This window comes from Diadema setosum, chromosome 4 (genome assembly GCF_964275005.1).
Source record: "Diadema setosum chromosome 4, eeDiaSeto1, whole genome shotgun sequence".
Classification (NCBI taxonomy): Eukaryota; Metazoa; Echinodermata; class Echinoidea; order Diadematoida; family Diadematidae; genus Diadema; species Diadema setosum.
Window position 1 is genome coordinate 36,014,412 of NC_092688.1, and position 16,130 is coordinate 36,030,541.

Genomic DNA, 16,130 nt, shown 5'->3' on the forward strand with positions numbered 1-16,130 from the left:
CATTCAAAGACTTCATTTTACAGAAGGGTATAAGTATATCACAAGTGATGGTGTTACATTTCTTGTTGTGATAAAGATGATGATTTCAATTATTATCTTTATTATTTCTTGCATAATCTATCTAATATCTATTTCTTAGCTTCAGCCATTTTTCGTTTGTCCATCAAATTGAATGAAAGCAGAATTGTTGACATGTTTTTGGCAAGGCTTGTCATCTGTGCATATGTGATAATATGGAGTAGTGTATAGATGTTGTATACTTACCAAACTGATATTCCCAGTCTTAGGGGTGAGAGTTTTCAGGTGCCATATTTTAGAGATTCATATTTGGAGCTCAGAAAGGATGAAATCTGTTCCTTTTGTGATGAGCAGATATGAAGTATATCCACACAGTCATTTTGTTTTCCTATTTGTATAATTTAGATAGGTAGCTCACTTTTGGTCTGTTTGCTTGTTTGTCTGTCTGTCTGTCTGTTTGTTTGTTTATGGGGATGAGTGAGAAAAGGAGAATCTTTTCATCTCCCCAAAATTGTTTGATGGCCACTTTGTCTGTTTTTTGTGTAGTACCTGTAATTGACAAATTCTCTCTAGTTGGTCCAAAAATAATTTTTAACATTATTTCCAGCAATACTGTCATTCCTGTACTCATGAGAAAAATTATTTTGACATGTTTTCAAAGGACCTGAAAAAGATATTGGAGCAGCAGAAGAGGAAAGAGCAGCGCAACCGAACCTTGGCCCTGGACCTTGAGAGGGAAAGAGGCAGGCTGGCAGGTGGGTGATTTTTTTTTTCTACGTCTTAGAAAAAAATAAATTGGTAATGATAATAATTTGAGGCCAACTAACCCAAGGACAGTTACTGCTAGATACTGATTGCTACTTGCTGTTATTTACACTACTGATGGAGATGATTTAGATTTGAACTACTTTTTTATTGTAGTTCAAATTGAATACAACTTACCTTGAAACCATGGTAAAAATGTAACTTTGGTAGAATTCAGTTGTTTCTAGTACAGGCAAAAGAAACCAGGAGGATTGCCTTTCTAAGTCTTTTCCTTATTGAACCGCCAGAAGCCACGAGAAGTCACATTAGCCTCTATAAAATATTAACAGTGAACAGCTGTACGACAGAGTCCCAGTGAATGGACACGTGGTAAAGCTGCACACATCTTTTGAGTAAAGAAATTGGCTACACGTAATGCTTCCTTTTACCAGGTGTGCATCAGAGTCACACGGCACTCAAACAGCACACGGGTATGCTGGAAAGCGCCCTCGCTCAGCGGGAGTCGGCCGTGGCCGAGCTCTCCAACCAGCTGACCAGCAGTGCCCAGGACAGAGCGGACGAGAACCACCGCCTCCAGAGGCTCGTCCACGAGTTGGGAGCTGCCCTGGAGAAGGAGAGGCAGGCGTCCACCGACATCAAAATGCAGGTTAGGGACTGAACTGTTTTGGTTAGCCAGGTCACGTGCTGCACCTGGAAGTTTCGACTTTTCTTCTTTCTTTCATTTACATTTGTGTGAATTCAAACCAGTATTGGTAGTTTTTGCTACATTTCACAGAAAACCCCATTCAGTTTGGTCAAGCGGTCACAGAGAAATGTGGATCTTTGTAAAGCATGTCATGGATCTGTTTCTTCCCAGTTTAGCACTTGGATGCTTCTGGAGCTGCAGAGTAATGTGTGATCACAATGGACAGAACTTGGAGGGAAGGGATTCCTGACATTCTCTACAAAAATCCTTATATCTCGTTGACCACTAAAGCAAATCAGATGGGGTTTTCTGTAAGGTTTGGGTAATAAGTTATAGTTTCATACCCTGAAATTGTATTTGGATTGACTCACTATTTCAGAAGTTATTGTTGCGGAGGGTCCAGTTTTAATTTTTTTTTTTTTTTTGGGGGGGGGCATGCAGTACATCTGCCTACATATCCATGGTTCAGTGTTACCATGTGTGTTCTCCAGGTGACCTGGCATATCTTTAACAAAACCTGAAATATTTTATTGCTAATGCAACTCCTGATTCACAAATGTGTATTGACAAAATGTTTCCCTTTATCATTTTGTTTGACATATTTGGAGTTGATTCTACTGTTCCTAAAATCTTTCATTCAAGAGTACCAACAGTGCATCTTTCTTCTTCTCTGCAAGAGTGTTGAAAAGAGATACTCTGACTCATTAAAAAGAACCAAAGCATATGTAATATGTGATGTGAAGTTTGTACCATAGTATATAATCTTGCTTGTGCAAGGTGCTGTTGGGTCTAAGGCAATTACCCCCTGTGCAATTACCCCAGACCCTTCCCCTGACCCTAACCCTAATCCTAATCCTGAACCTAATCCTAACCCAAACTCTAACCCTAAACCTAACCCTAACCCTAATCTTTACTCTAACCTTATCACTAACCAGCATTTAGCCAGGGGTGATTGTCCTCGGGGGGTAATTGCCTTGATACGATATACATGTATGTGCTGTTATATACGATATTTCTGTATCTGATGTTCGACTTCTGCAGCTGGCCAATGAGAAGGGAGAGACGAGCAGGTTGCGTCAGGAGCTGCAGTCCGCTGGGATGGAGGTGGACGAGGTCAAAGGTGGTATGCAGAGGAAGGACAGCCAAGTTCAGGCACTCAGCGCAGAACTGGGGAGATTACAAGAGGTAGTAAATCATATCTTGTGCAATGCGGGGAAGGTGTTTTTAGTGCTGGATGTAAGAAAACCGTGTGAGAAAACCTTACACTGCAAACAACTGTTGCATTATCCTGGTTGCGCTCATTGTGCAATGTATTGCTTACACAAGTGTGCTATATGGGCGACAGGTTGTGCTGTTGTTGTGTGGGAATAATGGTTCTAATTACACAGGGTTTGTGTTGAAGTTTTATGCAATGTAGATCAAAAGTCAGTTTTCGCAAGACAATCTCATGCCTGTGCAGTGGTGCTATTTATTAGGTCCTGCAGTTGTGCTAAGATGCAAGATTTCATTAATACAAGTGTAGGTGTATGTACAACTTGTTTGAGGACCAACTGTAATGATAAAGTCATCATGAGTTGGCAAATTGTGTATTGGAATCGCAAAACACTTGCACTTGTGTGGTAATATATTTTAAAGATGTAACGTATGAGGGTTTTATGGCACATCAGCTTTCACTCTCTTGGGACAAGGCTGTTATTAGTGGGAAAGTCACCTTTGACTTCAATAATTCCCAAAGTTGTGATAGTTGTGTGATAGGGACAATACAAGTGAAATGTTTTTCATTGCAAGAATCAATTAAGAAATGTTTATTATCTTAATAATCTTAAGCACGTTGGGATACAAGAGACAATATTCAGTGTTTGCATGAGATTGTGTAGTCATGTCTATATTACTATGTACTGTGTAGAACGAGTTGGACCAGAAGGAAGCAATGGAGGCGATGAAGCGAGAGCTGGAGGCCAGCAAGGCCCACATGGAAAGACTCAAGAGACACCTGCAGGACAAGGATGCCCAGAGTCCAGTCCTGGAGGACCAGATGAAGGTAGGTTTGAGGTCCAGATGGAGGTACAATAGAGTACTGGATGATGGTAGGGTTTAAGTCTGGATGGAAGTAGGATTGAGGTCTATATGACGGTAGTTTTAAGGGCCAAGATGAAGGTAGGCTAGAGGTCCAGATGAAGTTATGATAAAGGTCCAAATGACTGTTGATTTGAGGTCTGGATGACGTGAAGATAGAGACCTAGATGGAGTAGGGTTGAGGATCAGATGAAGGTAGAGTTGAGGTATATTATGAAGGTGAGGTTAAAGTCCAGATGAAGGTAGGGTAGAGGTTTGGATGAAAGTAGGATAGTTGATGGAGGTCTAGATAAGTAGGGTTGACGTCCAGATGAAGGTAGTGTAGCCAAAAAAAAAAAAGCTGCTGAAAACTGCTTATCCAATAGTGGCGAGCCAGTTGAGTAAAATGGAGTCAAAAGGGGCCTGAGATTTCGATCCTAAGCTTTCGATCCTAGCAGAATCTTCGTCAGAGGCAAAATGTCAAACAGGCAGGGAAAGCAATCACATATAAGGACTTCACACAACAAGAACAGTCAGGGACAGGCTGGGTACACAGAACAAAGAAGGTAGGGTAGAAGTTTTGCTGAAGGTCGAGTAGAAGTCTAGATAAGTTAGGTTGAGGTCCAGATGAAGGAAGGGTTAAGGTCTGGATGGAGTTAGGATAGAGGTCTAGATGAAGTAGGGTTGAGCTCCAGATAAAGGTAGAGTTGAGGTCTGTATAACGGTGAGGTGTAAGTCTAGATGAAGACAGGTTTGAAATCCAGATGAAGGTAGGGTAGGGGTTTGAATGGAGGTAGAGTACCGTAGAGGTCTAAATAAGTTAGGTTGAGGTCCAGATGAAGGAAGGGCTGAGTTCCAGATAGATGTGACTTTCAGTCTGTAACAGCAGAACACGGTTTGTGTGCCAGGGTATTGTTAAACGACGCCATTTACTCTTGGTTGAAAATGTGCAGACACTGGCCTGGCAGAGTGAGCAGAAGGCGAGGGAGGCGGAGTCACTCCGAGAGCAGCTGGACCTGGCTGAGAAGAGACAGCAGATTGAGCTGGAAGGAGTTAAATCCAGCCTGCAGGTGAGTACTTGCATGCATACCAGACTATCATTCCCATTCTGTGATTTGACCCTTGCATTCTCAACACTTCACAATACCATAAGCTTGGTAGTTTTTACAGGTTCATGCACGTTAACCTGTTGAAGACTAGTGCCAAGTATACTCCAGCAGGTATTTCTGGGAAATGTGTGTTGTAAATAACAAAATCTGTTCATCCTCAATGGGTTAAGAACTCTCACAATCACAATTGTTATGATTTTCTTGTTTATGTGTATAGTGCAAGTCATTTTCACTCCATGTGAGATCAGTTAACAAATTCAAACAAAACAAATGGCAGATGATAAAAATGATGTCTTTTTACTTCAGGACGCTTGAGTTTTGTTAATATTTCAACAGGTGCATTAAAACTTAATACCACTGATATTTCTTTCCTTTATGTAAATATTGGAGTATGTATTGTACATACATATTAGATACATGTTACATCTTTAAAATTATTTCGCCAGAGATTGGTCATTTTTGTGTCCAAGAAAGAAAAAACAACAACAGCAACAACAACATTTTTTTTTTCAAATGCACTTTGGTTTCATCAGATGACAAGATATTGTGCCTGTAGAGACTGACCTCTTCTGTATCTATACACATAGTAACAAAGCCACAAAAAATGAGTCTCTTATATAAGTGAATTGTTGTATCATCAGATGACGAACAAAGAGTTGGAAGGACTGAAGCGAGAGCTGGCGTCGACGAGGAAGGAGAAATTTGCCTACCAAGCCAAGCTGAGCCAGCTGAAGTCTGCCCTGCAGGCGACCCTACAACAGAACAAGGTCAGTGAACCCTTCCATGAAACCTTTATAGGGATAGTACAGTATTGGTTGAGATGAGAATTGGGCTTTTAACTTTTTGCGACATACCAAGAAAACACTTATGAAATAGTACAGAGCATACCATTTTAAGAGGAATTCAAAGTTTATTTGATGAAAATATGGGTTTGAAATGACTGAAACATCCAAAAACAAAGTAAAACAAAGTGATCGTGATTAAAGTTGGGTCCCTTACTTTATTAGAATCGCTCTGTTTTGGATATCTCGGCCATTTCAAAACCAATTTTCATCAAATAAACATTGATTTTCTCATCGAATTACATGCTCTTTCATATTTCATATTGTTTCTCATTATCTCACCAAAAAATGTTAGGAACCTAAAATTAGGTCTCAACCAAAACTATACGATCCCTTTAACTCTCTGTGTGTGCCACTTTTATTTCCTATCCATAGGTTAATGTGCGAATTTGTGCACATTTGAGTCATTGGTGCAGAAAGGGTTAAATAGGCATTGTTGCTGTTACACTGCAGAAATAAGACAATATGGTTCCTGTTGGTTATCAGTGAGTTAAAGGGGCCGTACAGTACTGGTTGAGGTGGGGATTCATGTTTTTTACATTCCTAAGTGAGATAATGAGAAACCTCTTATGAAATATGAAAGAGCATGTAATTTTAAGAAGGATTCAACATTTATTTGATGAAAATTGGTTTTCAAATGGCTGAGATATCAAAAAAAGTGATAATAATAAAAGACTACAGGCCACAACTTTATTAGGATCTCTTTGTTTCACCTTGTTTTTGGATATCTCGGCCACTTCAAAACCGATTTTCATCAAATAAACTTTTGATACCCCTTAGAATTGCATGCTCTTTGACATCTCATAGAGTGGTTTCTGAATATCTCGCAAAACGTTAAAGGCTAAATCCTCACCTCGACCAGAACTGTACACACCCTTTAATTTGGTCTCTGTAACACTGCCATAATAATTGCATTTATAGTCCACTAGGAGTCATTGTGATAATTTGGCACTACATGAATGCGTGTGGTTGCCATGTGGCTGCCATGAATTTGTGCACATGTGTGTGAATTATAGCACTAATCACAATGCTAAAATAAGGCATTTGGATGGCAGAGATGTGTGCACATATGTGTGAATTGTAGCACTGTCACACTGCCAGAAGTAGGCATTTTGGTGGGAAATGATCTGCTCAGTTGAAGGATTTTTGTCATGTAGATTGCACTATTTCGTGAGTGCTTGCAAGCATTGAATACTTCCATAGCAGCTGTGGAAAAAAAAAAAAATATAATTCAGTTTAATTCAAATCAAATACCATGAGACAGATGAATGGCTGCTCTAAAGCATAGTGATGTGTTTTGTTCTTTTGCCTGATTTCTGACTTATTAGTCATAAACAGGCACTCTAAATGTGTCTATTTGCAAAGCAAGTATACGATCTTATGACCAACATCTTCATATTTACGTGTTGATGATTTTTTTTTCTCTCTCTCTCTCTCTTGTGCCAGCTCTTGAAGGCCAAGTTGAAGTCCAAGAACAGGGTGGCCTCCAGCCTGGGGAAGCAATCCCCTGGGGCGGGGGGACCCACCCAAGGGGAAGGGAAGGGTCTGGCAGAGGATATTGTCGTCCCCGAGATCGCGTACGACGTGGAATCGCTGCTCAACAGCGATGAAGTGGAAGGGGTTTCAGCCAGTCACAGCAGGTAAACTTATGCTTATTTCAGTAACATTTACTTTGTTTTAGTGGTTCTTTATTTCTGTTTCCTTTTTTTTGTTTCTTGTTCTGCATGGACTGATTTCAAATGAAATGATTACATCGTCACAACTCATATTTTTTGTCTATGAATGCAAATTCAATGCTGCTGATTACATATGAGCAAGTCCTCAGCTTCATGTCAGGTTTTTGAAATAATTACTAGGTGTTCTAAAATAATGCTGGATATGGCATATTCCACAAGACATGCAATGCCAGTTTCTTTATAACTAATTAGTTTATGTTGACTGCGTGTTAAAGGAACTGTATCGTGAGGAGACTATGTATTGCAAAGGTTGGCCCAACTTTGAATGTATACTGGAATTCCTGTATACACTTTGGAAAATGCTTACAAGACAGGCTTTTGTGGATGGCCCAATTTGGAGAAGACATGTGAGCAGTTACATACTTCTTTTGGCCAACCTCAGATCTCTTTTTAACCCTAACTAGGCCGGGCTATTTAGGTAGATCATAGAGCCGGGGGGGGGGCCTCCCAGGCCCCCCCCCCCCCTCCAGATCTCGGCCGTCGATCGCGCGATCGCGACTAAAATTGGCACACACATTGCCTATGATGTAATCTAAAGTACTACAAAGTTAGATTTTTGAAAAATTGTCATTTATGCTAAATTATGCTAATTTATGCGTAATGATGCATGAAATCAGACAATTTGGTATAAATCACTAAATAAAGCCTGAAATGGGCACATTTTTTTGTGTAAATATTCTTTTTAGTGTCCTAAGCAAATATAAGAGAAAAAAATTGAGCCATCCAAAAAAATTTCTTAAGTATTTTATTGTTTTTTGAATTTCTTATGTATTTCTTTGTTTTTTCGACTTTATGTTTTTCATTGTTTTTTCGATGAAACTTGTCCACGACATTGTTCCGAACGAGAAAATGTGTTATCAGTTGATTTTAATCAATAAAACCCCAAAATAATCATGCTTTTATGAAATTTGACTGTAAGCACAGTTTCCATTGAAATTGTACACGAATTCACGTTTTTGAGCAATTTTTGGTCTGACATGCATGTACATATTTATGCGAAACTTCGGAACCGCGCGCCCGGGCATCGCAAATTTGGTGTCAAAAGATGCGGGAGACTCGACAGAAAAAAGTCATGAAACGTCGCGGTGATAGCTTTTCACGTTAGCGATACATCGCGCGGAATGTCGAGGGGGGGGGCCTCGGAGGCCCCCCCCCCCCCCCCCCCCCGGCCTAGTTAGGGTTAAACTTTGGATGCATGTTCAACCAAGAGTACTAGTCTGGTCATCTCATCTGAGTAATTTTAGCCTTTCTTTTCACTTCAATTCAATTCAGATTTTATTTCATTTTTCCAAAACAACATAGACATTTTCACTTTCTTTGGTAACAGAGAATAAGGTTTCATAGGCAAGACATAGTAAACTGAGAAGACTATGAAATAATTGTGGAACCTAGTAGTAATTATACATTGGCATGAAACCTGAAGTGATGAAACTGAAATAGCAACATTAAATCATCTTGTGCTCTCCTCCTGTGCAGACCGCTGTATGCCATCCAGTCCTGTCTTCAGTCGATCAAGGATCAGATGGGGGCGCTGGACGACCAGATGAAGGAACACACGGCGGCCGTCAACACGTCCTCAGAGGCATGGAAGTAAGTATGGTGTCTGGCAAGGAGACTAGCTGGTGTCCACTCAAGCCTGTAGTGACATTTGGAGATTCTTCAAGCACATCAACACTAACAAAATTGATGAGGGAAAACAAAGAGCAAGGATGTTTGTTGACACTTTGACATCAGAGTGTTGCTATCAATATCCATTTTGCTATGTATTGTTATTTTGTTACATATAAAATTAACCCGTTCCTTCCGCAATTTTCTGAGTGCCTTTAATGCCCCCAAACGAGATTCTTTTTTGCCCGTCGACAGAGAACGGACAGGTTGGTAATTCACCTGTGCAAAAGCAGTCAAGCGAGGCATGCATGCCCTCTCCACAGTCAACTACTATTCTGCCTTTGAACCATGGAAATATAGATCGGGTTTGTAATGTTTACTTGGTACATGTGACACCTTGTAAAATCCATACCAAGTATGTACAGAAGTCTTTATAGATATGAAAAGCAGGAACACAATTTGCATACTGTCTGTACCCCCTGTATGTAAAGGTAAAACGTACATGTAGTTCTGGGACAAGCTCACAATTGATCTTCCACCATTTGGAATATGCTTGCAATATATCAAAATGGTGTACCAAGAAACTTGTCTCGCTGGCACAATTTGTCAGGACACCGAGTTGGTGTGGAGTATTTGGAGATCAAAAATGTAAAATAGTTCAGTTGTACATATGTAGTACGCAACTGTTATCCCTGAGTAAATCTAGTGCCCTCGCCGTTCAGTAGTGGCTTTCTAGAACATTACCCGCTGATCAGTCGTGCCTTTATTAGCAGTAATATTTCCCAAGAGCTACATGTGGTTCACTCTCATGCGGAAGATTGATGGATACTGCTCTGGCCCAACTTGTAATTCATCAAAAATCATCCTGGGATATGATCCAAGATTCCAATACTACCGGCGTACCTTTTTGACTGATACATCTCATTTTTGTCATTCCCCAACAGAAAGCATGTCATTACAGCATCAATTTCACACATTTCTTAAGCATATGTCTCCATTTTAGTTTCTGCAAGTATAATAGCAGAACCGTGTTTTACCCTAAAGTGTCTTTATGATGAAGGGGTTCTTCAGTAATGTGATTCTCTGTTCTGTGGCATGCAGGGAAGTCAGCAACCGTGTACGGGATCTGCGGAGAGCAAGCGCCGATCCCATTGCACCTGCGACCACCCCATCACCAACCAGTGCCCTCCCCAACGGATCAGGTCCGACCACTGGCCGGGGCGTGGCCAGCGGTCAGCCCCCAAGGTCTTCCAAAGCAGCAATGAGGCAGCCCCAGGTGTACGACCTCTAGAGAGGGCGCCCTTTCAGGTGTCTCCTGCCAGCAGATCGTGCGTTCAACCCGCTGACAGCCAAGCTTCAAGGAAACTAAAGCCTGCTTCATACAGTTTAATTTTGGTTTGCTGTCTTTGCCCATGGCTGCACACAGCTTTGAACAGTCGGCATTGCTGTTGTACAAATGAAAAATCCAGACAACCAACATTTGAAAGCTTGGTTTCGGTGTCACTCTTTAATTTCATCTGAGGAAATAGAAAATGATTTTTATGCCTGGACAGTAATTGATCTTCACTGATTTTACTGTCCTGTGAATTCTTATGGCATTATGTTTTTTATTCTTCTTTCCAGACTGGAAAGATATCAGTCTTAAAAAGTTCTTTCATGCTTTTAAAAAGATACTGTAATGAAAACAACAAGGAAAGCTGTGTAGTTAAAGAGGGAAGATTGACACAAACAAGCTTATCATTATTTGGAGTGAAATACTATAGAAAGAATGTGGTTTAGTGCTGCCAGAGAGTTTACTGATAAAGCTTTGATATATAGGATGTTGGTTCAAGGATAACATTCAGATATGATTCCTACTTATTTTAAACACTGGAATACTCACATTGTGTGACACAGCTCTGAGTTTAGTCAGTGCAAGAATAATGTATGTTCTGGTAGCTGAGGTGATTTCTTTTTTTTTTTTTTTGTTTCATTGTGCATCGGAGTATGTAAGTTGTTGTAAGTCTCATAAATTCAGAATGTAACAAATTGCCAAGGTTTGCTAGTATATGTTTATGAGTTTATTTATTTTTTCTTTGTTTGTTTGTTTGTTTTGTTTTGTTTTTTGTTTTAGATTGAACACGTTTGATACCTTGCCTGGTGTGTTTGCATGCAATGTAATATACTTTGCTTAAAAGACTTAGCCACAGAAACAATGGGCCTGATGTAATTTGCTGGGATGAGATGAATTTTTGACATTGCTATGAGCCTTATGTGAGTTGTAGCTGGTGTTTGCATTAAGTGTCCTGCACAAATGAGAAAGAAGCAAAAAAAAAAAAAAAAATGGTGATAGTAGATGAAGATCTTTGTATAAATTAGCAATGAGCTTCTTTCATTCACGCCAATGAATTAGCAAGGGTAGACTTTGCTCGTTTGAATGAAAGCTCATTATGTTTTACGGCTTTGAAATTTGATTGATGCAGAGTTACAGTAAATTGTGTCAAATTGAATAATACCATGCCATCAAGTTGAATAGGAATCTGATACAAACCTTGCAAGTCTCAATTGCAGTGTTCCTGGTTCTCTTAGATCCCTGTTGCACTTCATATACATCGTGTACTTCTCAAGGTACAACTCATTTTAAATGTAATAAAAATCCACTTTATATGATTATTTTGATGATTCTAACAAGCTGCATCCAAATGTAGGACATGTCCTTCTTCAAAATTTGTTTCTTCTTACATGATTTTCTGGAAGTATGATATCATCATTAAGAGTGCACACTATGCAGACAAATGTAGTAAAAATTTGTTCGATGTTCATGCATGAAAATGCTTTGAATGAAAGGAATGGAATGATTTGTGCTGATGGTGCTTTTAGAGTTTGTAAATTTTTAGTAGTTATTGCATGGGATCGTAGTTTTGTATGAATGATAGCCTTGCTTCAAGGATTTTTTTTTTTCTATTTCAAAAGCAGCATACGTGCATTATTACTTGGGGAAAAAATGTAGAGGACATTGATTAAAAAGATGTTTGACTCACTCCAAGACAAGACAAGATTAAGGGACTCACGTTAGTTAGTTACTGACATTCAGAGACTGGATTTTGTCAACGATATTTCAACACTATTTCTTTTTATTTTCTTTTTTACTTTTCAAAATCTGACGCCTTGTTTCCAAAGTTTGTAGCATTCATCTTTTGGTAAAGACAGGATAGGACAGATTTTTGGAACGTCTTTGTGATGTACAATTGTATGCGTATGAAATATAGAAAGAGCAGGGGATCATTAGAGGCCACATTATTATATTTGGTCATCACGAGGATGAAGTGAAGTGTTTTAGTTGAATTTGTTCATTATTGCCAGAGTAAGAAGATGTATTTCGTGCTGGTCAAACATAGGATGTTTATGGTTTATATTTATGAAGTAAGAGAACACATAAGCCAAAGTGACAACAAATGTTTCTTCTATGTGATTGATGGGAAGTTCTGTATATTTTAGGTGGATATATATTTTTTTTATGGTTATTCACTGAAAAGGATCTTTGAAAATGACCAGCTAGCTTCTGTTCCACTGCATTTGCGTACATTACAAGTCAATGTGTTAGGATAACAGCTTTGAGAGTAAATGGCATTGTACTTTGTAATGAGAAAAGATATTTTCAGTACCAGATGACTTAATTACAAAGAATAGAAGTGATGATAATATTTAGCAAACTTTATCAGTGATTTAGTGGCCAAACTTTGTGAACAGGTTGTGCCGCTGGGAAGAGGCAAGATTGTGAAATGGAGTAAAACTGAAATGCCAGTGTGTCAATTTCATCAATTTGAAATTTTCACAGTAGTGAAAAGGTCACAATGCACATAATGCAGAGGCCTATATAAATCTTCAGTGTTCTGGTTGTGTTTCATTTTCTTTTCTTTTTATCAGTCATATCATGATGTCACAGCATTTGAATGTATTCTTTCTTTTTTAAGAGAATGGAAGTTACAGCATTGCCAAAAAAAAAAAAAGAGAAAAGATCTTAGTACTTTTTTTTTCCTCTGTGTTTTAAATGACATTTGTATACAATATTTACTGCAATAGAATATATTTAAATGCATTGCTACATGACTGTATATGATATTACGTAGAATCTTTTCTGTGTCTTTCTCTCTCTCTCTCTCTCTCTCTCTTTCTGTCTATCATTTTTCTTTTCAAGTTTTATCTTCATAAAGCACATATTATTCTCTCTACATTGTATATAATTTTATAGTATTTTATCCCCATTTCATCTTAACTCATGAAAATATGGTGTTGACACTTATGCTTTTTTTTTTTTTTTAGTCCATGGCTTAAATATGAAGTGCTATTCCATTGTAGTATGATTTTCATGGCAGCACTAAGCTTATTTTAAGGAAATATGTTTTAAATGTGCATACTGGTATTGAGATAGATATGTAGTTTTTGTACAAAGTGAATGACTATGACAAAAATCTTGCATTTCTACAAGCAAACTTTAATGGCCTTCAACTTTGTTAGCAATGTGAATATTTCATTTCTTATTCAAAAGTGTTTATGCTGATGTACATTTATGAGAGGCCGTATATTGTGTGGTTACATAAACAGGAATATATATTGTAATTGATCTATATATAATTTATGTCTGTCCCATATTTCTGAAATGGTAGACATAAAACTATTATTACTTGCTTCCTTAAAGGGATAGTACAGCTGTAGATAAGAGAGCACTTCATATTAAAGTCAAGCTTTAATTCAAAATGATATCAGAGTAAATGCTTTCAGGTAAGAAGAACAATTAAAAAAAAAAATCATTTTCAAGTGGCAAAAACAAGTGATTTGTCAAAAATGATCTGTCTTCTGTAATGGATCAAACAGATTTTTGACTTCACTTCAAGAAATGAAAGCACAGAGTAACTGACGTCAGAATAACAGTGCACGGTACACAAGAATGATATCAACAGGCATTGTAAACTGTTTTAAGAGAACATCAATCTACTGCTGTATAATCCCTTTAACACTATTGTCAACATACACTGTTATTCAATTTTCAAACTTTTATGTGATTTTTAAAGTATTTATAATCGTTGCATTATCTTCATCTTTTTCTACAACTATCATTATATTTTGTTTATATGTAATTTAAGAGACAAAAAATACATCTCAGCTATATGATTAGAATGACACATGCATATCTGAAGCAGTTCATCACACATCAACAGATATAAGTGACAATGAGAATTAATCCTGCTAATGCAGCTTTATGTCATTTGTTTGTGTGTTTTCAGTTTATTTTTTACATCTTAGCTTATTGCTAATGAAACAATAATATGTTGTTCTTTTTTCTTTTATGTGATCCTCATAGACAATCCTGGTTTGTAATATTGTGTTTTGACACCCAGTAAAGCCAGTCCATAGGAACAACCGTCATGTCTTATAAAAGATACAAATGTTTATCACTTTTTCTATTGCATATATAGGCATCAGATCTTTATTTTCAAGCTACACTTTGTAGTTGATTATGTTTGCAGTTGCCAGTTAGCAACAAATCAGTTATCAAAAAAAAAAATTGTTTTTAATGAAATGAGTTAGTGCACTTTTAATCAAATTGATGCAAATCTCTTTGGCTGTAATCTCAATAAACATTAACATGAGTAACCTGGCTTTGATTCACTAACCCAAAAATCTCTTCTTTTTTTAATGACAATGTAGAGACTTAAAATGAAATGACACAGGACTTTAAAAAAAAAAAATCAATTTGTTTTTCATATTTCAAAAATAATGAAGCCTTTGAAAGTTTAACTACATGTAATGGATGTAAAGATAAAAATATCAGTCTGTATTCATCTTTGTATTTATTTACTTCCCTGTTGATGTCTTGATTACTTTTATATATCGATCTTGTCACCTGTATGTGCATAAACTCGGTTAGGCTTGTAAGACTCTATGACACCGTAATATTTCATTAAAAAGTATTTAATGGTAGTATCCATCATTTTCAAAGAAATTTGGGACAAGCTAAGGAAGATTTTTATTTTTCTTTATCAAAGCCAATGATATTATTTTTCTTCATCAGAGGCCCTTTATTTATTTATTTTTTTGGTACAATCATTTCTGAAGACCACTGGCCAAAATGTCAGTCGATGAATGGATGACACATTCCCAGTCTATCATTCATCATATCAACTTTCAAAGTAAAAAAGCAGAACAATGAATTGAATAATGAAGACCTTGTACATGAATTGATACATAGTAGCAAAGATTTGGGGATTGTTATAATGATATTCTAATGGCGAGAAATGGTCATTGTTTCTTTCCTTTTCTTTTTTTTTTTCTTTTTGCGTAAGCAATTTTTTTTTTTAAGTGCTAGTTGTAAACATTTTACTTGATAAATTCCGTATGAGTGATGTTTTCTCTTTTTCTCAAAGTTTTTCTTGGGCTGTAATATGAAACCTGTTTTGCAAAAGAGAGGAAAAAAAGTAATTGTATTCTTGCTGCTTGTACTTTGTTCATATGTGTAGAATTATCATCCCCCTTGTCATCCACAAGTAGGATCATTTCGTTTTTATGCTGGCTGAACTATTTATGAGCTGATGTTTGCATGTTCGTGGATTCATTGTAAGGAGGCCAGTCACTTTTACCCATTGTCTAGTATACCAGCAGGAGGTGTGCTTTCATCTAAAATCGAGTACACTGAGAATATTTTGTTTGCAGAATGAAAAGAGCTTGTAGAGCATAGAGTGTATGCATCATGTGTCCAGAGACTCCAACCCAAAGCACCTTCTGATCTGGAGATTCTCCCGCCTGAAACCCCTAGCAAACAGGAGATTCCAAGTTTATGTGTGCGAAGCGCGAAATTCCCAGGGTTCTAGATGCTCTCTGGTGCTATCTAAGGCTTATTTTTTCAACATACGATAGAAATAAGTGAGAAATCCTTTCCAACGGGAGACAAAGAGCCAGGGCGGGAGAACGGGAGATTTTGCAAAAATGGATTTTCGGCGGGAGATCTCCCGTAGAAAACGGGAGAGTTGGAGTCTCTGTGTGTCAGTTTTAGCTCTTCTAGCTATCAAGACACCAAGGTTTGTCTTACTGATACGGTAGTTATTATGTTGGGACAAGGATATCAATTTTAGAAAATCCCTCTCTCTTTTACCCCTTGATGCTGCAGAAGAGAAAAAGACTCCAAAACCAAAAAAATGAACAAACAAGTTTTGCTCCTATAACATCTTTTATCAGATATGTATGCAGAAATATGCAGGAGATACTTAATCTTTCAAATCAGATTATGCAGATATTAATAACGTGTGAATATGGAAATAACGCTCCATTAACTTAA

At 37.7% G+C, this 16,130-nt stretch overlaps 1 protein-coding gene across 1 annotated transcript in view; it reads left to right on the top strand.

Annotated features, from left to right (window-relative positions):
* The window catches only part of LOC140227823 (uncharacterized), a 31,138-nt gene extending 21,029 nt beyond the window's left edge, over positions 1-10,109 (top strand). Inside the window, exons 14-22 of the mRNA XM_072308217.1 lie at positions 680-773; positions 1,215-1,429; positions 2,510-2,653; positions 3,375-3,509; positions 4,477-4,593; positions 5,274-5,399; positions 6,921-7,114; positions 8,687-8,800; positions 9,920-10,109. Of these exons, the coding sequence (XP_072164318.1) occupies positions 680-773; positions 1,215-1,429; positions 2,510-2,653; positions 3,375-3,509; positions 4,477-4,593; positions 5,274-5,399; positions 6,921-7,114; positions 8,687-8,800; positions 9,920-10,109 (1,329 nt within the window). The remainder of the gene's footprint in view (positions 1-679; positions 774-1,214; positions 1,430-2,509; positions 2,654-3,374; positions 3,510-4,476; positions 4,594-5,273; positions 5,400-6,920; positions 7,115-8,686; positions 8,801-9,919) is intronic.
* Positions 10,110-16,130: the final 6,021 nt, after the last annotated feature.